Source organism: Manis javanica, chromosome 2, assembly GCF_040802235.1.
Source record: "Manis javanica isolate MJ-LG chromosome 2, MJ_LKY, whole genome shotgun sequence".
Classification (NCBI taxonomy): domain Eukaryota; kingdom Metazoa; phylum Chordata; class Mammalia; order Pholidota; family Manidae; genus Manis; species Manis javanica.
In genome coordinates, this window is record NC_133157.1 from 7,699,928 (window position 1) to 7,723,415 (window position 23,488).

The 23,488-nt window shown below is 59.0% G+C and overlaps 2 protein-coding genes across 10 annotated transcripts in view; one reads left to right on the top strand and one right to left on the bottom strand.

Moving 5' to 3' along the window:
- NIBAN2 (niban apoptosis regulator 2) overlaps positions 1 to 20,995 on the top strand; it is a 45,518-nt gene extending 24,523 nt beyond the window's left edge. For all 3 annotated transcript variants that reach the window (XM_017644329.3, XM_073224182.1, XM_073224185.1), the window contains exons 2-14: positions 4,657 to 4,787; positions 6,922 to 7,050; positions 8,510 to 8,615; positions 9,871 to 10,038; positions 14,353 to 14,468; positions 15,034 to 15,138; positions 15,227 to 15,389; positions 16,446 to 16,633; positions 17,545 to 17,700; positions 18,180 to 18,296; positions 18,413 to 18,520; positions 18,686 to 18,797; positions 19,133 to 20,995. In XM_017644329.3, coding sequence (XP_017499818.3) covers positions 4,657 to 4,787; positions 6,922 to 7,050; positions 8,510 to 8,615; positions 9,871 to 10,038; positions 14,353 to 14,468; positions 15,034 to 15,138; positions 15,227 to 15,389; positions 16,446 to 16,633; positions 17,545 to 17,700; positions 18,180 to 18,296; positions 18,413 to 18,520; positions 18,686 to 18,797; positions 19,133 to 19,719 — 2,186 coding nt within the window. In that variant the 3' untranslated portion in view covers positions 19,720 to 20,995. The remainder of the gene's footprint in view (positions 1 to 4,656; positions 4,788 to 6,921; positions 7,051 to 8,509; positions 8,616 to 9,870; positions 10,039 to 14,352; positions 14,469 to 15,033; positions 15,139 to 15,226; positions 15,390 to 16,445; positions 16,634 to 17,544; positions 17,701 to 18,179; positions 18,297 to 18,412; positions 18,521 to 18,685; positions 18,798 to 19,132) is intronic.
- Positions 20,996 to 22,630: 1,635 nt separating this feature from the next.
- The window catches only part of LRSAM1 (leucine rich repeat and sterile alpha motif containing 1), a 37,113-nt gene continuing 36,255 nt past the window's right edge, over positions 22,631 to 23,488 (bottom strand). For all 7 annotated transcript variants that reach the window (XM_017644332.3, XM_037008123.2, XM_037008124.2 and 4 more), the window contains one exon: positions 22,631 to 23,385. In XM_017644332.3, the coding sequence (XP_017499821.3) occupies positions 23,260 to 23,385 (126 nt within the window). In that variant the 3' untranslated portion in view covers positions 22,631 to 23,259. The remainder of the gene's footprint in view (positions 23,386 to 23,488) is intronic.

Here is a 23,488-nt window from a genome sequence, read left to right on the forward strand (position 1 = left end):
AATCTGGGATGTGCATTGGACCTTGTGTCTGAGTGGGGTGAGCTCACCTCCTAATTCTGTGGGGTGCACTGGCAGAGACGCACAGGAGGCAGTGATGGGCTCTGGGCACTAGCAGAGGCTGGTGACTATGCCAAGGGGGCCCCTGCCGAGGCCAGGTGGGAACCTGGGGTCCTGGGTGTTCCTTGCACACCCCTGGCCCCGTGCCCACCCCTCACCTTCACTGAGCATCCCTCCCTCCTGGTGGGCTCTCTGTCTGTCTGTCTGTCTGTCTGACCTTTGTTGAAGATCTACTCATCATTATCTCTACTTTGTGATTCTCATCCTGGTTCTTTTTTTAAAAAGTCTTTATTGGATTTTTTTCAAACTGTAAAAGTTATACTTGCTAATAAAAAAATTCATATTTCTCTTGTTATAAACTGAGCACCATTATGATGACAGTAACATTTATGGAGGGCCTGAGCTGAGCATGTGCAGAGCACTGAATGGAGCCTGTTACGCCCATTCACAGCGGGTGCCTGAGCCAGGCTGCCAGGGGTGAGCAGAGGGGTGCCAGGCCCAACCTCCTGAGATTTGTGGTCAATCTTCAGGTAGATCCGAGCATCCTTCGCCACCCTGGAGGGTCTTAGAGGGTGAGGCAGCTTGCAGGGGCTGGCTCTGGCCCCTGCCCTGTGCCCCTCACCAGGAAGCTGGAAGCCCAGGGCTAGAGAGCCGGCCCAGCAGTCCCCTCCCGGCCTTCCTATCCAGTGGCACCTGGGGCCCAGTCAGTATAAGGAGGGAGGCAGGATGGATGACACAACGTGGGGGCTGGCACACTGGATGGCTGGCTGGGGCCCCCCAGTTTCTGGATCCGGCACAGAGCCAGGATCAGGAAGGGGTCACAGGCTGTGGCTTGAACCCCTCACTGCCGCGGTCTGGCCCTGTGACCTTCCGTGAGCCCCTCACCTTCTCTGGCTCACAAAGTCCCCTGGGGTGGGGAGCCTGGTCTTGGAGGCCCCAAGTCCATGGCATGTGGTGCCTCTGGAAGCTGCAGGAGCTGGTATAGGCAGGTGTGGGGGAATGAGGGGCCCTGGAGGCCCTGGGGACCACCCACAGACACGCAGGCAGGGACACTGCTGTGGGATGGAATTCAGTCATAAAACCTCTGTGGAAACTCCAGGGAGGGAGCTGCTGCAGGTGGCAAGGAGGGAAGGAGTGGGGTGCTGTGCAGCACCTTAGGGAGGGGCTGCCGGCCAGGCCCGGAGCGCAGCCGGCAGCAGTATGGAAGCCGGGTCTTTCTCCAGGCCCGGCTTCTCCTCCAGCGCCGTCTGGCCAGAGGGGCTGCTGGGGGGCCCTGCTCAGGGCTTCTCCCCTGCGAGCCCTTGGTCGATTCTCCGCCCTGACACCTCAGCCTGGTGCGGCCCCCTGAGTTCTCTGCCTTCCGGAGGCCCCGCCTCTGCACCAAGCACGTGGCAGTTCCTCTGCAGCTGTCCTAGGACATCTCTCAAGAATGTGCTCGGGGCTACCCCTGCTGAGAAGCCAAGCTGTGCTTGGCCCTGATCCCCACTGTCTTCTTCCCGGCTCTCCCTTTGCTCCCACACTCAGGCCCCGTGTCTCCAGTTTCTTGTTGCCAGGACCCTCCTCTTAGTCCTCAACCTTTCAAGGAATGACAGGGCCCCTACCGCTCACCTGGTGGCATCCTCAGCTCTGCACGGCCTGGCGCAGAGTGGGCACTCGTAACCGGCAGTGGGCAGACCCCCTTGCCCAGCGCCTGGGTGTGCGAGGCCGTGGCGCTGAGCCAGGGGGCCCAGTGGTGAACCCAGCGGTGCAGGCTGACCTTGCTGGGTGTCGCTGTCAATCCCTAGACAGGGAAGGGTGTCCCTCCCTGTCCCGATCCGTGTGGCTCCTGAGCTGTGAGAGCAGGTTGAGTAGTGAGGTAGCAGAGGGGTCCTCTGGAAACAGACCCAGCTCGATATAGCACTTGAATGAGGGGTGCAGGGCATGCCTGCTGTTGCAGTTGGATGGAATCGGGGCTGGGGCTGCTGCAGTGTTTAAGGGTGCAGGTGCCCGGGGCTGCCTGCTCTCTTCCTACCCCATTGAGTGAGGCACCCCCACATTGCTTCAGGCCTTTCAGCCTCATCTTTGCCTCTGGCTCTGTCTCGGTCACCTCCATCTGAGTCTCACTTCCTCAGCCTCCCCTGGCTTCCTCTCCAACCCCTGGCCCCACCTGACGTGGGCCTTCACATCCCTGGACGGGCTGGCGTCTGGCCTTCTGGCGGGCCTGCTCTTCCTGTCCTCCTCTGCAGTCCGGCCCTGGGGCCTTCCAAGCCCAGCAGCTCCCTGCCCAGCTGCCATGGCTGGCATGCTGTGGGGTAGGCAGACCCTGGTTTGGGTCCTGAAGCAGGACAGCAGCCTCCTCCTGGGGTGGACGCCCCTAGTGTTGGGGCAGATTCCAGCCTTTCTGGAAATGCTCTGTCTGAGGCTGGGTGCACCCGAGGGATGGCTGAAGGGCCCTCGCCTCCAAAGCCCCGTGCCTGCCCATCCTGCATGCTGGGAGGGTGCCTGGTGGGCGTCTGGTTACTGGGGGCAGATTCAGGACAAAAGCCTGGGCGGAGGCTGCGTGGGCTCGAGGCTGAGAACCCGGCTCTCCGGTCCTGGACCCTCAAGCCTCCTCATCCCTAAACTGGGAAAACAGCACAGCTGCCCCCCCAAGGGTGTTCATGAAGATTCTTAGGCATCATGCATGTAAAACTTGCCCACCCACTGGCTCAGGTTAATGCTATTATGACGATGACATGATTTGTCAATATTTTTGTCCCCTTTGATCCTGTTTTCTCTGTTTTGCCCTGATTCATTATCCCATCTCTCCCCGAACCTGCCTCATTTTTCAAAACACTTCCTGTGGTCTTTGAGAGAGTTCTGGTTGTTTACGGTTTTTAAAAAATAGGCATTCAAAGCAAAGTCCCCGTTTGTTCTCCCCTTCCTCCCCCCAGGTTGGAATCTGGAGGACAGACTTGACCTCACTTCAGGAAAGTGGGGCACAGTCTGTAGAGGGGTGCTTGGGCTGCGGTGCCGCTGGAGGGAGTGGGGCTGCTTGAGACCCTGGGTGTGGGATGTGGCACATGCTTTCCTCCCACCTCCCCAGCCACCACCTCCTGGCTGGCCCCCAGGACTGCATCCAAGCTCCACTGCTCTCAAGCTGTGTGACCTTGTGTCAGTGACTTAACCTCTCTGGGTCTCAGTTTCCTCTTCCTTAAAACCGGGATAATACCAGCCTTATCTCACAGTTATTGGGAGGATTAAATGAAATGCTATCCTAGCTGGGTGCTCTTAGTACCTGGAGACCAGGCCTGGGAGGGATGCTGTCACATCAGCCCTTTCTCCTGTGAGGATAGACCAGGTCTTTGAACCTGTCGGAGGAGGCAGGATATCCGAGGAGTTTGAAATTGAAATCTTCTCAGTGTGTAGGGGAAACTGAGGCCTGGAGAGGTGAGCTGCCCGGTGAGCCAGAACAACCCCCGGGCTGGGACTGGAGCTGCAGTGTTTCCGGACAGGAAGTCTCCCAAGGAGAGGGCCCTCTTGTCACCGTCACAACCCTCTCCTGAAAAATATCTCAGTTTTTTCATCTGTAAATAGAGATGCCCAGGCAGTGCAAATACTGAGCATCTGTCGTGTGCTGGGCCTGCCCTGGAGGCCACAGAACTCACCCTCGCTGGTCAGAAACTGGTTCAGCAGAAGAGGGAAGCCAGTGGCCAGTGAAAGCAAGTTGTTAACTGGGTAGATAAGTTAATTTTGGAATGTTCATTTTTTACTGTGAAAGGAATCATGCTTGTAAAATAATTCAAATGCTATGAAAGTGAATAAGGCAAAAATGAAATTCACTCTGCCCTCTGTATTGCCATACCCAGAGGTCCCACCCTGAGCCATCTGGAGCACTGCCTTCTGGACCTTTCCAAGCATAAGTAGTGTATCTGCACCCAGGAATGATTGTAAATGTAATGATATTCAACATGTCATTCTGCAGGTCTCTTCTTTATGTGACAGAGGAGACCTTCCCTCTGTCGGTACATAGACCTGTGCATCTCACGGGCCCGCAGTGAACTGTTCTGTAGCAACGCATGCTCCTTGCACGCACTTGGCTCTTTTCTGGTGATTGCCTGGCACATCTGTGCCTGTCGTTCTCGTGTGCATTGTTCTATGGGGAGATTCCTAGAGGCGGAAGTGTGGCATCAGAGGGTCCTGCACGCTCCCTTAAAATTGTGGGTGTGGCTGCCAGTTACCCACCAAAAAGGCCTTTCCAATTTCCAACCCCTGGCCCTGGGTTAAGGTGCTGTTTCTCCACATTCTGCCCAGTCTGACAGGAAAACAGAATACTTTCTGTTGGCATTTACTGGGTGACTGGGAGGCATCTTTTCGTTCGCCTATTAGTTTCTTGTGTTTTCTCTTTGGTGATTGCTCTATCTACGCTCGTTGCCCATTTTCCTGTCCGGAGGTTCACCCATTGTGTGCAGGAAACGCACAACTCTGGCCAGAAACGCGATGTGGATGGACCCATAGTAGTTGTGTGAGCAGTTGTACAAGCAGGAATTTGGGGCTTTGCTGACCCCCTTCCCCAGGGCGGGGCTGCTGCACGCCAGTAACCACGATGAACTCATGGTCCTGTTTGTCCTTCCTTTTCAGAGAAAACCGGGAAGATCCTGACGGAGTTCCTCCGTTTTTATGAGGACCAGTATGGTGTCGCCCTCTTCAACAGCATGCGCCATGAGGTTGAGGGCACAGGGCTGCCACAGGCCCAGCTGCTTTGGCGTAAGGTGAGAGGTCCTGAGCCAGGTCAGGATAGACACTGATGCCTGCCACGTGGCCACTTCAATCCTGGTTTACCACGGTCACCCTGATGGTCTGGAAGGACCCCACCCAGGCCCAGGCTCCTCCATTCACCATGGGTGATGCCCTCCAGCTCCACCCCACCATCGGCAGGCCTGAGTTCAAGTCCAGCTCTTCCTCTTATAGGCTTTGTGCCCATGAGCAAATTACCTCACCTCAGTTTACTCATCTGTCAAATGGATGAGACCCCCTCCTGCTTGAGTGGGTTGTGAGGATTCAAGGTTCGAGCCGGCTGGAGGCCTGGAGCAGGGGGTGCTCAGGATTCTGGCTGACACTGTTGCCATCCCCCACCTTGTCGGGATCCCGTTACTAGTAGTAGACTTATGTTCGCCCAGTAAACATTTGTTGGGTGAGGGAGTAGAGACTGTTGACGAGACTAAGGGGACCCTAAGAGAAGACAGGCCCCCATTCGGGACACACGCTGTGTCAGGGCAGGTGCTGGGCCGTGTGCCCTCCTGGCCCTCAGACACTTGAGGAGACAGACAGCAAACAGCCTTTAGCCGCAGCTTCCTACTGCCCCCTGCGTCCCGGGAGCGTGGCCTAAGCCGAGGGAAACCAGAGGCCCGAGGGCAGTGAGGGTCTCACCGCCGTGTCAGAGGAACTCTTATCTGCTTGTTCTTTCTAGAAAAGTAGGGATTTGAGAGCTGGGTTGACAGTCGTCTGTGCCCTAAATATAGACCATGGAGCAGCTTCGTGACTTGGGCAAAGCCCACTGTGTGTGGGGGCCGTGGGGAGTCGTGGTAGGGGGACCATATTCTTTTCCTGTAATTATTTTTATCCCTGGGTAGGAAGCAGTCTGCGGGTCCTATTGTTCGAGTACAATGGGCCCTCATTTTCCAAGAGGATTTTGGCATTTCCCCTTGAAGAGTGGCAGGGAGGTGCTGGGGAGGGGGGCCACGTGGGAGTCTGGGCACAGGGGGCTGGGGGGGGCTGCTCCCCGCTGACTCCAGCTGCAGGGGCAGACACGGAGGCAGAGGATGGACAGGCACCAGTAAAATAACATTTCTCCCATTACTGCGTGACATACATGTTTCTTTTTGCAAAAGGCCTCACATGTATTGCAGAGCAGAGAGAAGCTGCCTTGGACTCGGGGGGCTTCTTCCATTCAGGGGTGAGCCTGCACCCTTGACTCGTGTGCCTCCTCTCCTGAAGCTGCCCAGTGCTGGTCTGCGCAGACAGTGCTCCCTCAGGGATGGCCACCCCCTCTCGCCCCCCAAATGAGCCAGTGCAAGGAGCTGGGGGACTGGAAGATCGGGTATCCGAATCGTGGTCCTGGCAGCTCCCAAATACTGTGGCCGGATGCCCTGCCTGCCAGGTGCTGCCGGCCTGTGTGTGCTTACATGTGTCATCCTATGGAAACCTCGAGATACAGTCGACGTCAGTCCTGTCCCCGTCTCCGTTTTACAGCTGAGGAAACTGAGCTTGGAGAGGTGATGTGGTGATGTGACTCAGGCCCGGAGTCCCACTGAGGAGTCAGAGATGGAGTCTAAGCCAGGGCTTTGCAGGAAGGCCTGGGCGTTTCTGCTGCCCAAACTAAACTGGTCACCAGGCTGCCAGGACGTTGGTCAAACACTGAACCCTCCAGACTGAGGTCCCCTCCACCCCCATCCTGACTCACGGAGGCCATGTCATCAGCTGTCAGAGCTGGGGAGGCTCTGTGCAACCACCTTCACTGTCCTGGCCTGGGGTGTGTCCCCTCTGGCTGGTGTGACTACCCTGCACTCACACCAGGTGGCGGAGAAGCCTGCCGTGGGCTCCAGAAACCTGTCCCGAGGTAGCAGTGCCTGCCGAGGGATGGGGCAGTGGGAGACCTCGGTCCTGGCTGGGCCCCGACGGGGGTTCCTGGCTTGGGTTCAAGTCCTGGCATCACCACGGCTGGGCCTGGGCCCTGGGGGAGCCCCTTCACTGCCCTGAGCCTCACTTTCCTCTCCCGCCAAATGGGTGAGACGCAGCCCTGTCCCAGAGGCCTCTGTGAGGAGGACTTGGTGGGACCAGGATGGAGGATGTGCCCCTGAAGGACGGTCACCCTCTGGGGCCTCACTCCCACCCGGCCCTCCCCAGGTGCCGCTGGATGAGCGCATCATCTTCTCGGGGAACCTCTTCCAGTACCAGGAGGACAACAAAAAGTGGAGGAACCGCTTCAGCCTCGTGCCCCACAACTATGGGCTGGTGCTCTACGAGAACAAAGTGGTGAGCCCACCCCATCCAGGGGCAGGTGGCCCGCACTGAGCCCCCAGAAAATCCGGTGGGCCCAGCCAGGCCAGCTTCCCCTTCTCCGCAGCTCCCCTCCCTGCTCTCCTGTCACTGCCGGCGCCCCACCCCAAATCCGGGACTGCAGACCCCACCCCCTGCCTGCTGTGTGGGCTGTCCCAGGAGCCGAAACAGAGCCCAAGCACCCTTCCCTCCTCCCCAGACCTGCTTGCTCTGCTGTGCTCCTCTCCAAATGGTGCTTCGTCCATCTAGGCCCCCAGCCCTCTGGGGGTCACCTTTCCCTCTGGCCCTGCCCTGTAACCAGCTTGGTTTATCTCTGCTTTGAACCCTTGGGGAAAACCCACCCTGCTGAAGCACAGACCCAATTTCTTCTACTAAATATTCTCCAGAGCTGCCACAGGGACAGGCCTGAGTGAGGGCCCTTTGCTTCAAGGCAGATCGGTGTTAGAGTAACATCAACAGTCAGGGACAATCTGATGCCCCAGGGCAGTGGTTCTTAAAATGATAGCATGCATCAAAATCACCTGGAGGGCTTGTAAGAAAACAGGTTGCTAAGCCCTCTGGAGTGGGGCCGAGAATTTGGATTTCTAGCCAGTTCTAGGGTAATGTTGAGGCAGCTGAAGGGCATGGACCACCCTGGGAACCACTGCCCTAGAGGTGCTGAGCCGCTCTCAAGAAATGTGTTGCGTGGCGACACCTAGTGGGCAGGTATAGCATAGCAGCCCTGCTGTATGAACTATTACTTCAGAACTGCTTTCCTCTGCCCCGGCCTAAGAAAGGGGTGTCGGGACCTAATGCTCCTCCAAAGGGAATGTGCTTGGTGCTCAGAACCTGGGAAGCTGGTGAACCGCTCAGGGTAATAGTCAAAGACTCGGGCTTTGGAGGCTGACAGACCAGGTTCATATCCCAGGTCAGCTACTTACCAGCTGTGTGAACTTAAGGCTCATCATGGTACCCACCTACTCCTGGATTGTGGGGATGCTGTGGTATGTGATGAACACTCAGTTAGTGGCAGCTGCTGATAACAGAGGCAGCAGGAGTGATGATGGTAATAGTGGCCCTCGGGGAGGCACCTGAGGCCGATCATTTCACGGGGATTTTCTCAGCCCTCCCCCAGCCCCGTGAGCTCCCAACTCTCACTTCCCTGGTTTTATAGATGAGGAATGTAAAGCATAGTAGGTGAAGGAACTTGATCTCAGCATCACGCAGACAATACCCGGGGTGCCAGGATTTGAGCCCCAAACCTGGATCCCAGTCACTGTACCATGTCCCCAGCTGTCTGGACTCTGATGGCCAGGCTCCTCTCCCCTCTCTCCTTCTCTCCTCCTGCCCGCCCTGGGCGAGGCAATGAGAGGGCCCTGAAGCCAGAGTTTAGGTGGGATTAGGGATGGGCTGCGCCCTTAACCCCCAGGGACCATCTCTCTTTTCCCCTCCCCAGGCCTATGAGCGGCAGGTCCCACCCCGAGCTGTCATCAACAGTGCAGGCTACAAAATCCTCACCTCTGTGGATCGGTACCTGGAGCTCGTTGGCAACTCCTTACCAGGTAAAGAACCACCCATCCCAGGCCCAAATGCCCTGTGTAGGCCTGGGATTTGGCCAAGGGAGAGGGTGGCTCTGATTCCAGAGCTTCAGGCTCCATATTTGCCAAAAGAGCAGCTGGGCCAAGAGCCTGTGGCAGGTGCCTGCGCCTTCAAAGGGGAGGCTGGAGGGGGGTTTGCCTGAGGCCAACGCAGTGAATTGGGGCTGGGCCAGTGTGGGCTCCCGCCTGAGGGCCTGCTTCCTGAGCCTCTGACCACGGCCATGCAACGGACACCTCGCTCTCTGCCCTTCTCGCCTTCCCGAGTCCTCGGGGGGCTCTGGAGAAGACGGCCACCAGGCCCCTGCTTTGGTAACTGCTGAGTCAATACTGTCAATAATAATGACAACATTATTATTATCTAGAAGAATAATAGAGTTATTCTAGGCATCCTGTTTCTACCCCACCCTGTCAGAGACTCTCAGGGGCCTTACCGGAACGCATCTGCCTCTCAGATGATCCCAGAGAAACTGCAGGCTTGGGGCAGATGCAGCATCTGCTCCCTCGTGGGACTGGGGAGGAAAGCGTCCCATGTGATTGAGGGCTTAGCCAGAGTCCCGCCTTCCTCCGCTCCCGCCCTGACTCTGGCTTTGTTTTTGCTGTGTCTTCCCTGGCAACCCGGCACTGCAGACCGACGTCAGGTGTTGGGTAGACCCCACGAGGTGCTGCTGTGTGCCCCGGCCCAGCGCAGGGGGGCAGGGCCAGCATGCAGAGAAGCTCGGTCATGGTCACATTATTAACAACACTGGTGGCGTTGCAGCCCAGGACCTATTTTTCTGGATCTCGAATTCCACGTGGCCAAAACAGAAAAAAATCCCCTTGTATTATTTTCTATACCCCCCACTCCCATGCTTCCCTTTCCCCTTGGACACCTCAGCCACACTGTGGCTCCCACAGCTGGAGTTTGAAAGGAAAAGAAGGTAGTGCTCTGTGTTTGGACTCAAGGTCTCTGACCCTGTGTTATTTTTGTCTCATGCACAGAGTTTAGAACCTTCCCCAAGAGGGAGGTAGATGCGACTATGTTACCAACTCTAAGAAATGGGTCTAAACAGATGCCAGGGAATTCTGAGGTCCCTTAGGCCAAGCTGTGGAGGACACAGCAAGAAAGGAGGATGCTGCCTCCCCACTGACTCCCTGGTCACCCCAGGACAGGCCAACCCTCCCCAGGCTCGAGCCTGTGCTGCAGTGGGGCTGAGGGCTCAGTGTAGTACTGTCTTCACAGGGACCACCTCGAAGTCGGGCACCGCCCCCATCCTCAAGTGCCCCACGCAGTTCCCCATCATCCTCTGGCATCCTTCTGCACGTCACTACTACTTTTGCCTGATGACAGAAGCTGAGCAGGACAAGTGGCAGGCTGTGCTGCAGGACTGCATCCGGCACTGCAACAATGGTGAGCAGCCTGCAGGTCCGGGGGAAGGGCAACTACCTGGGTTATGTGCTGAATGGTGACACCTAGAGGCTGAGCTCGGTGTAGCAACCCTGCTCTTGGAGCTCTTCTGATTTTCCTGCTGAGGTTGTAGGAAACCAGTCCTGTGGCACCTTAACCTTCTTCCTTGATGAAAATGGTTCTCTGTGGCTTTGAAAAAGTCTGGGCAGTTGTTCTCGGTGGGATGTGATTGTTGAGCCTTCGGACCCTAGGTCATAGAGTCACAATCCTGATTCTGTTTCTGGTAACATGACCCTAGGAGACCAAGTCAATTCTTGGAGCCTCTGTGAAATGGGGATAGTAATCCCTTCTGTGCGTTAGGGGTTTATGGGGCTCACAGGGAGAGTCTGCTCAATGCTTGGTGAAGGCACCGACCTGCAGGGTAGTCTGGGAGTTAACTTCCTCCTTCAGGATCCCAGTGTTCTCACTGGTAAAGTTAGGTCGCTGTAGCTCACTCATTTATTCAACAAACATTCTTAGTGCCTGGGCACTGAGGAATCTGCAAGAAGTAGACATGGCCCCTGCCCCTGGGCTGCAGGCAGTCTGGTGGGGGAGACAGATGTTACACAGATGAGGACAGCAGGGGATGAGTCACAGCTGTGCTGGGCAGCAGCCACCTCGGCGCTTTGATGGGGGGTGTGTGGTGGGCGGGGCGGCTCCCTTGAGGGGCCCAGGTTCAGCTGAGACCTGAAGTGTGAGCAGTCCTGGAGCAGAGGGAGGAGTGTGTGCAGACACAGCAGCGAGCCTGGGGAGGCCTCATGCAGGAGCAGCTTAGAGGAGGACCTGCCCCAGGCCTGATGGGGCTTGCGACCTGGGGGCCGCACTGGGTCAGGTCAGGAGGACCTAGTAGGACTATAATGAGTTTGATCAAAAAGGCTCCTGCTTATCTCTGAGGGGAGGGGGGGCCACTGAGGGGCTTTCTGCCCTTGAAGAAATACCCCATCCTGGCCTAAATTTCCTTTCTGGTGATATGGCCTTGGGGGCAGAGGGAGGCAGCGCCATCTGCCTCCCACCCATGCGCCTCGGGCGTAACTCCCTGAGGTGGTGGGCAGACTGTGTGGGGCCCCTGCCTGGAGCCTGGGTCGCTCTGGGCTCACCCGACCTCTCCACTCACCTCCGCTGCCTGTGCCCTGTCTGGGATGTGCCAGCTGGGAGGAACCCGGTCTTCACTCAGACTGACCCCTACCACCTGGGCCAGGCCCTGCCGCCCACAAAGGGCCGCCTGTTCCCAGATCTCTGGGGGCCGTGAGGCCAGGACTGGGTGGAGGTGACCTGGGCACTGGCAGCCTGGCCTGGGGCGCCCTCCCTTCTCCTCCCATCCTCCTACCCTGCCTGGCCCAGCCCCACCCTCTCCAGGTTTCCAGGGCTAAATGGCTGACCTGGTGGGGTGACCCCAGGCCGGTGGGGTGGGGACAGGACAAGGAGGGGGAGAGCCGCCATTCAGTTCCCTGTGTGCACAGTGACAATGGTAATAAACTCAAGCTTTGTGGGGTTACTGGGGGAGTAAATTGCTGGCAAAAAACCTCTTGGCCCCATGCCTGGCACATAGTGTGTGCTCGGCTGGGACGCTAATGGGAGCTCCGGGTGTGGGCACTGTGGACAGGAGGGGAGGCCAGGGAGGGCTGCTGGGAGGGGGCGGGGCAGGGAAAGATGGGGTGTCCTGTGGAAGGAAGGTTTTCCGAGCTGACAAGGCTGGTTTTAGATGAGTCTTTCCTCCTCCCTGAGGACTGTGGGAAAGTTCTCTGCTCCCTCCAGCTCAGCGGCTGGGCCTGGAATTTGTGGAGCCTGGAATTGCTCACTTCAGGGGCAGCCAGGAAGTGGGGGGTGGCTGGGGAAGAAGGCCTGGCTGGGTGGACGCCAGCTCTTCCCAGGGCCCCTCTCACATCCTGCATTCCTGGAGCAGCTGGGGGTGGCAAGGGGCAGGCCAGGGCACTGGGCTGAGCCCTCGGGTGGGCCTGGGCGCAGAGGTCAAGGCCTCTTCCTGTCTGGCCGCTGCCCCCCTCTGCCTGCTGCCCAGGACTGAGGAATGCAGCTTCCTTTCTTAGCCCAACCCGGGGACCCCACAGGCAGGAAGTCGCCAGGTCCGGCTGCAGTCGGCTCCCCCTGGGTCTGCAGTTCCCTAGCTGTTGTCCTCAAGTCAGTAACTGCCTCTCTGAGCCCGTTTTCTCATCAGGGAAAGTGGGGCTGAGAAGAGCTATACCTTTCAGGACTGTTTTGAGGGGTCTCAGCCCAGGGCCAGTGTCTCGGTCTGTTCGTTCTGCCTTAATGAAGAACCAGAGACCAGGAGGCTTCAACAACAGAAAGTTATTTCTTACAGTTCTGGAGGTTTAAAGTCCAAGACCCAGGTGTCGGCAGGTCTGTTTTCCCCTGAGGTCTCTCTCTCTGACTTGCAGATGGTTGCCTTCTCCCCCTCTGCGCACATTTTCTGTCCCAATTTCCCCTTCTTGTAAGGACAGGGGTCATATTGGATCAGGGCCAGCCTAATCCCCTAATTTTAGCTTGATTACCTCTTTAAGTCCTTGTCTCCAAATACGTTCACATTCTGAGATACTGGGGGTTAGGACTTGGACACCCACATTGGAGGGGGCGTATAATCCAGCCCCTGACATCCCTGCTCAGGACACACACTCAGGATGGGCCACCCTCACTTTGTAAAACTCAGTACCTCGGCGTCGGCATGTTGCGAACAGAGATGTGCTAAGGGTCTGAGGCTGCACATCTGGCTGGCCAGAGCCAGGGCTAGGAGGTGGACAGCTCTCTCCCTGCTGCCCAGCCCCCTGCCCCGCACACCCGGCTTGCTGGCTGCAGAGTGTAACTGCCCTGATGTGAGAGAGGTTGCATGTAATGCCCAGCCTGGATTTTCCAGGCAAAACCTGGTGTTTGGGAGGCCATGTCCCTTCTGAGAGTCTAAGGGGGTTCCTGCCACGGCCCAGGTGGGCTTCCCCCTGGGGCTGTGTGTGGCGCCAGCTATAATACCTTTGCTGTGCTCTGGTCACCACTACTTGATCTCAGGTCCCTGAAAAGCAGGAGTGAGAACCTCTCAGGCCCTCATGCCAGTCCAGAGAGCTGCCGCGACAGGGATGGGGGCTTGGCCTCAATTTCCCCATCACGGAGCTCCCTTCCAGCTCTTGATAGGCAGTGATTCCCCAGTCAGCCGGATGTGGGAGGGCCTCCGCACACCAGAGAGGGGCTTTTCCTCTGTGGGGTGATTCAGCCTGTAGTCATCACAGTGGGAGCTGGGGTTTTGGAGGCGCAGGCTGCTGTTTCCCCTTCCCCCGGCTCTGGGGACACAGTGGTCAGAGGCACGCAGCCAGCATTGCCGCCCGCTGCCTGGCTTAGGTGTTTAACCATGTTCCTCCCCAAGTGGGATTTTGCAACTTCCTGCAGCTTGCCTCCTCAGCACCCTTGTGGAGGGCCGCGCCTTGTTCGCTGACCTGCCTCGCCAGCGTGGGGGAGGTGGGCAGGCTCCTCGGGGCCACCACCACCACCACCCGTAACAAAACTACAGAAATGGTGTTTTCTAGTCCCACCTGGACACACAGTGGTGAGCCAGGCAGACCCAGGACCTGCCCGCCGGGCAGCAGGAGCAGTTTGTCGCTGCCGTTACCAGTAAAGATGCAGGGCTGTGCCATTCATGCTGGTCCCACCCTGCGGGCCCTGCGTGCTTAGCATTCAATGACCTGGAATTAGGCTTGGCAAACCATGGCCCACGGCCCAGAATTTGGCCCATTGCCTACTCTTATAAATCAGTTTTTACTGGCGTTTGGTTCCCAGATTGTCTGTGGCTGCCTTCCCGCTGCGCCTGCAGTCGAGAGCTGTCACAGAGATTGTCTGGCCTGCAAAGCTGAAAGTACTCGCTGTCTGGCCTTTGAAGGGCCAGTTTGCAGGCCCCTACAGAGATGGGGAGGGAGGGAGCAGGGCGGAGGGAGGCTTTCCACCATGCTGGGCCGCACGGGGGTGGGTGGGGGGTGGCCTGTAGTCCTGGCTGTGCCAGTTCATGCTCTGGGACCCTCAGCCAGTGGGCTGACCTCAGAGCCTGTCTGCTCATCTGCAGAGTAGAACTGGTGGCTGGGAGGGCTTGAGGAGGAGGACTGCCTCGCTGCTTGGGTGGTGGGTTGTCACTGTTCCGTCACTGCAGCTATGACAGCCACAGCCGCTGTGAGGGAAGGGCCCTGGGAGGGCGCAGGTGGGGTGCACACAGGCAGTCAGTCTTTTGGTCTTGGTGGAGGCCACCAGGCCATCTCACTGACCTCCTCTCTCCTTCCCTCTCCTGAGCAGGGATCCCTGAGGACTCCAAAGTAGAGGGTCCCGCATTCACAGATGCCATCCGCATGTACCGCCAGTCGAAGGAGTTGTACGGCACCTGGGAGATGCTGTGTGGGAATGAGGTGCAGGTGAGGCCAGGAGGCCCGGCAGGGAGACTGAGGAACTCTCCCAGGAGCTAGGGGGTGGGGCTGGGCACAGAGACTGGGCCCCAGCGTGCTCCGGGGTTAGATGACAAGCTCAGCCTGGGCAGGTAGAAGCTGAGGTGGGTCACGCAGGTGGAGATCCTTGTTAGTTAGTTTGTTTACTGAGTGCCAGCCATCAATCAGGTGCCAGGGTGCTGCTGTGAACAGGAAGGATGCAGCCCTGGCCCCTGGGGCTCTCGTCTAGCAGGAGAATCAGGCCTTTGACAAACACACACTTCATGCGCAAGCAAGGGGGTGGGGGCTGTGGTATTCCTGATAGGGAGCCCACCTGTGCAGAGGCACTGAGGAGGGACCCCTGAGCCTGGGGATCCTGCAGGGCGCTCAGGCAGATGAGCCGGGACCTGCGGGAATCATGCCCAGGAGGGACGGCAGTGGAGTCATGGAGCCGAGGCCAAGCCCGGAGGATGTGGGGGCTTGCCAGGGTGTGGAGAGGAACCTGCCACCTTAACTTGTTCTGACCCCTGCCCCGTCTTATGCCTCCTGGTCCTAGATCCTGAGCAACCTGGTGATGGAGGAGCTGGGCCCTGAGCTGAAGGCAGAGCTCGCCCCCCGGCTGAAGGGGAAGCCGCAGGAACGGCAGCGGCAGTGGCTGCAGGTGGGCAGGCCAGGCTGGGGAGTGGGAGCGAAGCCCGCAGCTGCCTGGCCCCGCCAGCCTGGCACTGACGTCGCACCTTTGCCTCCAGATCTTGGATGCCGTGTACCGCATGGTGTACGAGCAGGCCAGGGCGCGCTTTGAGGCAGTGCTGTCTAAGCTGCAGCTGGCCCGGCCGGCCATGGAGGCAGTCATCCGCACCGACATGGACCAGATCATCACCTCGAAGGAGCACCTAGCCAGCAAGATCCGAGGTAGGCAGGCCTCGTGCTCTGCTGGTTGGTGCTGGGACCATGTGCCCTCCAGGGGCTGAGGGATGCCCATCTATTTCATGGATCCATGTATGTTTCACAGAAAAGACTCGATTACTGTTTTCAAAACCTGCAATCAAATCTGAGCCATTGTTCTTCTAACCCTTGTGAGTGGTTCTGTGGCTGTTATTTCTACAAACCCACATCTTGGAGATTTAAATTTTGTCAAGGAAGTTCAAGGCTTTTGCAATCAGATTTTGCCATGGGTGTCAGTGGGCACCAGTTTTGCTCTGTGATGATTTGCTTTCAGCTAGTCCGACTTTCCTGGGTCAGGTGACGCTCCTTTCTGTTCCCAGCCAGCTGGGACCCTGTCTGTCCCCGGCACCCCCAGCACACTGGTGCGTGCCGCTGCACTGGCTGTCAGTCACCTGAGGGCTACTCTCTGCTGGCTGTGTGCATTGTGAGCTGGATAGGACACTGAGAGTTGGCATTTATTTTGTGTCACAAACAATATTAGCTGGGCAGAGGAGAGGGAGGGACATCAGAACACCCCCTGGGTAGGAATGCCTTGGTCAAAATGTCCTGGAGATGGTCCCCGCCCACAGGGAAGCAGCTTCCACATCATTAGGCAGAGCCAGGCCACACTCTTCCGGCGCAGGAGCAGGCTCAGTGTCGGCGAACCCAGAGGCTCACTGATTCTACTCAAGTGGTTTTGTTTTGTAACAAAGGAGCAGGCCCCCCAAAGATGGATTTTCTCCACCTCTAGCTAGTCAGGAAAAAACGCCGGCCCCTTGGGTGCAGCAATTTCCTTGGTTTCTTGAATTATCTGAAACCACCATTTCAGAACTGTCAGGGTCTCATCTCAGAATATTCTGTTCTTTTTGTTGCATGGATTTATAATCTTTATCAGCTATTTCTCTAGAGTTGTTCAGTTTGCTAATGTTACTAGGGGTTTTCTTTACACATCACAGGACACGTGCCTGTAGCCGCAGGGGGCTGGGATGGCTGGGAGCTGCTCCTGGGGGAGCCATCAGCTGACCCAGCTCCCTCTGGGTGCAGCCTTCATCCTCCCCAAGGCAGAGGTGTGTGTCCGGAACCACGTCCAGCCCTACATCCCGTCCATCCTGGAGGCCCTGATGGTGCCCACCAGCCAGGGCTTCACTGAGGTGCGGGACGTCTTCTTCAAGGAGGTCACCGACATGAACCTGAATGTCATCAATGAGGGTGGCATTGACAAGCTGGGCGAGGTGAGGCCAGGCTCTGGGGAGGGGCCTCCTGGGTTTGGGTCTGGCCTGTCCCCATCAGGCCCTCCCTGGGACTCAGGGTGGGCCAGTCCTCTCTGGGGCACAACTTGTAAAGAGGGTCTTCTGGGAGACCAGGGGGCTGAGTGCATGAGGCCAAAGATGCCAGCTGTCCTGCCTGTTAGTGGAAGGGGGAGCCATTATCCCCTGCCAGCAGCCTCTAAGTCCAGCGGGTTGCCAAAATCCAAAAGAACTGAACCGAGAAAGGGGGAAAGAGGATGGGGAGGGGGAAGGGGAAGGAGGGGAGGGCAAGTGTCAGGCATGAGTGATACGATTACTGAGGCAGAATTAAATGCAAACATGCCATTTCGTGTACCCCAAAACTGGAGGCAGCCTCTCTCCCCCTTCTCATTGTCTGGTCCTTGGGGTTAAGGTCCTTCCCAGACCCCCCGCTGGGGTGCTAGGCTGCCTGAAGCCCCCAAGGTCGTCCATGCAGGTGGGACACCTCCTGTGATCTTAGCCTCCTCTTCCGCACCCCAAACTGAGGAGTCCACAAACAATAAAATCATTGAATTTGAGAACCAAGAGAGACCCGAGAGATGGCAAAAACCCACCTCCTGATTCTGAGGGTGGGGAAGGGGAGACGATGATGACTTGCCCGAGGTCACCTAGTGCCCCACAAAGAGGCGAGGACCTTCCTCCCGGCAGAGTCTGTGCTGCTGGACCACACTCCTCCCTTCGGGTCCTCACCCTGCCTGTCTGGGCCCTCCAGGGCTCACCTATGGGCCCCACCCCCAGGTGGCCGTCCCGGTGCCAGGGCCAGCCTCAGGGCCCGCACACCAAGGGCCCAGGCAAGGCAAGGGCCTTGCCATGCAGGCAGCCCAAGCTCAGGCCCTGCATGTCCCGCTTCCCTGCAGTACATGGAGAAGCTGTCCCAGCTGGCGTACCACCCCCTCAAGATGCAGAGCTGCTACGAGAAGATGGAGCCGCTGCGGCTCGACGGCCTGCAGCAGCGTTTCGATGTGTCTAGCACGTCGGTGTTCAAGCAGCGAGCCCAGATCCACATGCGTGAGGTGGGTCCGAGGCCGCGGCCCCAGCACACCCCACCCACCTTCCACAGGTCCCTGTCTCCTGGGAGAGGCCTGCCCTGTGCCTTCCTCCCTGGCCCTGCCCTCCTCACATGCCCACTGCAGGTGCTCAGCCCCTGGCCTGTTCTCTCCTGCTGTCCAGTCTACTGGGCACACCTGTCCCGTCCCTCTGTTCACCTGCTTATTTGGACTCAACTTTCTGGTCTCAGCTTAGGGACCCCTGCCTCCGGGAAGCCTCTTTCTGCAGGGCCCAGGACCTCTGTTTCCTTGAGGCAGGGACTGGCCCCAGTGGCCAGCACTGTGCCAGTGCCCAGTAGACACTCAGTAAGGACGTGAGTGGACAAGTGGGGCAGCACACAGCTGCCCCACTCCTCCCTGGCAGGCTGAGGATGGCTGGCTTAGGAGCCCCTCAGAGGCACACAGGAGGGGCTCTGGTCACCCCGGGGTTCTCGTGTGCCCTGCAGCAAATGGACAACGCTGTGTACACCTTCGAGACCCTCCTGCACCAGGAGCTGGGGAAGGGACCCACCAAGGAGGAGCTCTGCAAGTCCATCCAGCGCATCCTGGAGCGGGTGCTGAAGGTGACCGGCTGTGCCCTGGGAGGGATGACCCCTTGCACAGATGAGGATACTGAGGCTCTGGCTGGGGGCGGATGGAGCCCACTGACCTAGAGACCCCTACCCCTCTTCCCCGGCAGAAATACGACTACGACAGCAGCTCCGTGCGGAAGCGCTTCTTCCGGGAGGCACTGCTGCAGATCACCATCCCCTTCCTGCTCAAGAAGCTGGCCCCCACCTGCAAGTCGGTGAGCACACCTGCCCTCCCACCACCACCCCCAAACCTGCTCCAGCCCCTTGACTGCCCGCCCTCTACCCCACAGGCCCCAGGTGGGGTCGGAACACAGACCCTCTCTTGGCCTGACTGGCCTGGCCACCCCTCCCTCTGCCCCTGTGCCCACCCTGCCTTGCAGGAGCTGCCCCGGTTCCAGGAGCTGATCTTCGAGGACTTTGCCAGGTTCATCCTGGTGGAGAACACGTACGAGGAGGTGGTGCTGCAGACGGTCATGAAGGACATCCTGCAGGGTACGCGCTGGCCCTGCCCCCTGGAGGGCTGGCTGCAGTGCTGGGTGGGGCTTCAGGGGTGAGGGGCGTGGCCACTGAGGTCTTCCGTGGTGGGGTCAGCTAAGGTGCCAGGACAAGCCCAAGACTTAGGCCTGTGGCTGGGCTGAGCCCCAGTGTTGCCAGATGAGTGACGGGATGGCAGGGTGGTTATGAGCTCGGGCTCACAGCTCTGCTCCTTCCCATCCTGGTCTCGTCACAATCATGACACCCACTCAGGCTGTGGGGAGGCTCGGGGATGATGTGGGTGGTGTCTGGGCAGCGCGGGGTGTCCTGACCCTTTCCCGTCGGCCCTGCAGCCGTGAAGGAGGCTGCTGTGCAGAGGAAGCACAACCTCTACCGGGACAGCATGGTCATGCACAACAGCGACCCCAACCTGCACCTGCTGGCCGAGGGCACACCCATCGACTGGGGCGAGGAGTACGGTGGCAGTGGGGACAGTGGCAGCCCCAGCCCCACCCTCCCAGAAGCAGCTACCCTCTCAGAAAGGCGACGGCGTGCCAAGCAGGTGGTGTCCGTGATCCGGGACGAGGACGCAGGGCTGCCTTTGGAGGCTGTCCCCGAGCCGCCATCACCTGTGTCCCCGGACAGGGTCTCTGAGCTCTGTGGCCTGACAGCCCAGGATCTGCCTGCTGAGAGCCCCCCACCGGTTGCCCCCCTGCTCAATGGGGCCCCTACCCAGGAGACCCCGCAGCCAGGGGCAGCCCCAGAGGCCTCTTCCCCGCCTGCCTCGCCCCCTCGGCAACTCCCGCCTGGAAAGGCCGTGGACCTTGCGTCTCCCAAGCCCAGTGACCAGGAGACCGGGGAGCAGGTGTCCAGCCCCGGTGGCCGCCCACCCATCCACACCACCACCGAGGACAGCACAGGGGTGCAGACTGAGTTCTAGGCTGGTCACCCCCGAGCTCCTGTTGGACACAGCACACGGGCCATGCCTTCCAAGACCCTGGCAGGCTCGGCTCCAGGTGGGATCAGCGGTTCTGTGCTTTCAGGTGGACGTGGGCAGGCGGCCCACCTATGTCACTTTGGGGCTTGGTCACACCCAGTTGCTCCGTTTTCTCTTCTGTGGGATGATCTCAGGCTTCCTCCTTGTGCTGGGGGCTGGGGGCGGCCGGCTCCCTGCATCCTCCTTTCCCGCCCTTCCATGACGGCCTGTTGCCCTCACAGGTCTCGCCATCCTTCTCGGAAAGAGGGAGGTAAAGGCAGCGTTTGTGGTGACTCAGAGGGGGGGACACTGGCCTGGCTTTCCTTGCTGTGGGTGAGGGAGGCGCCAGGAGGGCTCCAGGGGCCTTCAGGCTGGAGCCGGGCAGGGCCAGGAGGGGCGGTGGGCCTGGGGTGCGCGAGGAAGGCCCAGAATGTGCTGATCTGAGGAGAGGAGGTGTCCCAAGGCAAGGTGGGGCGGTGTGGGCCCAGGGGAGCCCGTGGGCCGGTGCTGCTGGGGTGGCGGAGGGCAGGCCGCCTGAAGCGGGAGCAGGCTCCGGGACTCCTCTGTTCCCCCGCCTGTTGGGCCCATTTCGCTTTGGGCTGGGGCTGGGTGTGGGTGGACATGGCACGTGGATCAGAGGCAGGGTTGTCTTCTACAGGCCACGTCCAAGGTACGTGCTGTCCCCTGAGCGGGCTGGGCAGAGCTCCCGAAGGGCAGAGGGGCCAGGGCACCCCAGGCACCTCTCACGGCACCTGAGGATGTGGAATCTGACTGTGGCTTAGCCCCTACTGCTTCACTGTCACCTCACCCTGAAAATTCTAGGCCCCTTTTCAGATGTCACTGTGAGTCACTTGGGGGCCTGGCCCATCATCCTTCCTTGGCTTCTCATTCCTGGGGGTGCGGGTCAAGCCTAGGCAGTCCCCAGTCCGTGCCCCTCTCCTGGCCCTTGGAGGGGAGGGCGAGCAGGACCGAGACCGCCCCTCAGCCCGCGACCCCCTTCCTGGGGCCTGGCTCCCGGACCCACAGGATGTGTGGCTGGGGCTGGTGCTCAGGGACCTCCGAGGCCCCCCAGCCCCAACCTCAAACGCCTCACTCACCTCTTGACCAACACATTCCACCTTAAGATGCTCTCCTCTGGTGCCTTCTTTTGGGGTTTTCCAATCATCCTTCTCAGATATTGTATTGAAAAGATTATGCAAACAGTTTAAGCTTCTACTAATCAATAAATGATTTAAAGCTAGTGGCCTGTGTGTGGTGCCAGCAGGGGGCGATCCGGTCTAGGAATGACCATGCACCTTGGCCTTCTGATCCTGTCCCTTGGCAGAGTGCCTCGGGGTGCACGGCCAGAGCTCCTCCGTTACCCCACTTCACAGAGGAAGCTGAGCGTAGGAGAGGGGCCGTGGGGCACACGGGTAACCAGCTGATGGCAGCTCAGTAGAACCCTCAGCGAGGTCTGCAGGGTGCTCCTCGGGCCACGTCGGGTGACCAGTCAGACAGGATGACAGCAGCTTTAAGGCCACTTGGCCCTGGGGTGCCCACAGTGGATCTGGGCCACGAAGACAGTGTTTACTAGATACTGTGGGCCTAGTGCCTCACGGGCAGGACCAGCAGCTCTGGAGGTGGGAGCCGTTGTCACCACCCTTTCACCAAGGTGTAAACCGAGGCCCAGGAAGTGGAAAATCTTGGCTGAGGCTATGGGGCATAGCGTGTCCCCCCAAAACACACATATAGCTGAGGGGCAGGGGTTGCCCCTTCCAAGGGTAAAAACATGTCTCTACAGGGTAGGGTGGTAGCCAGTCACCTTTGTGGCAGTGGCTGAGGGGGCTTGTGGACAAGGGCTGAGCAACAGCAGGGCTGGGGCTGGAGCAGGAATCCAGCTGTAGTCTGACCTTTGCCCCTGACAAGTCCTCGGGCACAGGTATAAAAGGGGATTACAGAATTCTTCCCCCCTGGGGCCTGGGGCCTGGGGCCTGGGAGGGCTCGAGGGGATCTGCACACAGCTCTGCTGTCCAGTCAGTCTCCCTCCCTGGCCAAGCTGAACCCTGGAGGGTGGGAGAGGGGAACCATCAGAGGTGCCAGGGGAAGAACCGACACAGAAGAGGCCCCAGCTCCTGCCTGGAAAGCAGGACTCACACAGGGGGCCTTCACCTCCCATTTCAGCACACAGGGTCGGTGAGGAAGAAACATGAGGTAGGGAAACTGAGGCCCAGGGGAGCTGGGGCTCTGCCCACCAGGGGCCTGTCCTCTGCATCCAGCCAGGCACATGGAGTGAGCACACAGTGCCCCCTGGTGGCCACCAACCTGTCACGTCTGTTGCTGAAGGATGCGGAAATTGGCGACTGGAGGGATGGCCAGGGTGAGAGGTAGCTGGAGGCCGAGCCCAGGTACCCCGAGCAGGCCTGCTTCTAGCCCAAAGGAAAAGCTGCCTTAGGCCTCTGCCTTCTGCCAAAAAACGGACAACAGATGAGCAACTGTACAGCAAGCACAAGGTACACGGCTCCTAGAACTGTGCAGTCAGCAACCTGCACGACTGCCCGGGTTCAGGAGTCAAGTGCCCCAAATGCAGCATTGCCAGGGCCTGTGCAAGGCCCAGGCATTCAGCTCCTCAGCTTTGGCTCCGTCATCCGGGTAATGATACTGGAGTGCACAGTGCAGGCCCCATGCCACAGGACTGCTCTGGCTGACTCTCCGTGCCTTCCCCTCTGATGCCCCATCTCTCCACCTGTAACACGGGGAGGCTTAGAGAACTTCACATCTAGGAATGCCTCCACTTCATCTCTCCCGACTGCGGTGCAGCCCTTCCCTGGCTACATCCCAGACTTCATTTTGTCCCCTCCCTCAGGCTCCGCCAGGACCCAGTGATGACCTGGAAGAAGCAGGCTGAGGTTAATTTATTGACATCCCTGCTGCCAAGCTCATTGCCTGCCTGTGAACTGCACGGGGTGAGGAGGTACAGATCCGGAGAGCAGAGAGGCCCAGAGTGCTGGGGAACAGGAGAGAGGGAGGCAGGGACGCACAAGGCCTAACACACAGCAGCCACTCTGAGGACAGCCCACTGTGGTGGGTCACACCGCTGTGACCAGAAGCTCCATCCATGGCTTCCCAACCCCTTGGCTAGGGCCCTCCTGCATGCCTACCACTCCACTGAGTGGGATGGCACTGCCTGTGTGCCCCAGAGGCACGCTGGCCAGGATGCTCAGTCCCGCACTCAGACGGTAGGGCAGCCGTCTGCATGCCCCAGATCCTGTGGTTGTGCCAAGGGGTCCTCTCTCTTCCTTCACAGTATTAGACCAGCTACGTCATCAGTCAGGAACACTAGCTGTTCTTGTCCTGCTGGTCCAGAGGTGCCTAGAGATCTAGGGTAGGGGGTGCCCTTCCAGGCCGTGGTGGGAAAGGGCCCAGGATGGAGGGGGCCGGACTAGTCTGTCCAGAGCAGGCAGTGAGCCGGAGACCCGGGCCTCCAGGCGGTAGAGGTGGTCTGGGCCTGGGGCTGGCAGCCAGGGCTCAACTGCTGTGGTAGATCCGGAGGCACTGGGCGATCTCCTGGCGGCACAGTGGGCAGGTACGGAGTGGCTGGCAGCACTCCTGGCAGCAACACACGTGGCCGCAGTTGAGGAAGATCATCTGGGCCTGCAGGGAGAGTGGGAGTGTCTGGGCCCTGCCCCTGCCTGGTTCCCTGGGGATGGCGCCATTGAATCCCCCAGACCCCTGGTTGTTCCTTACCTAAAAAATC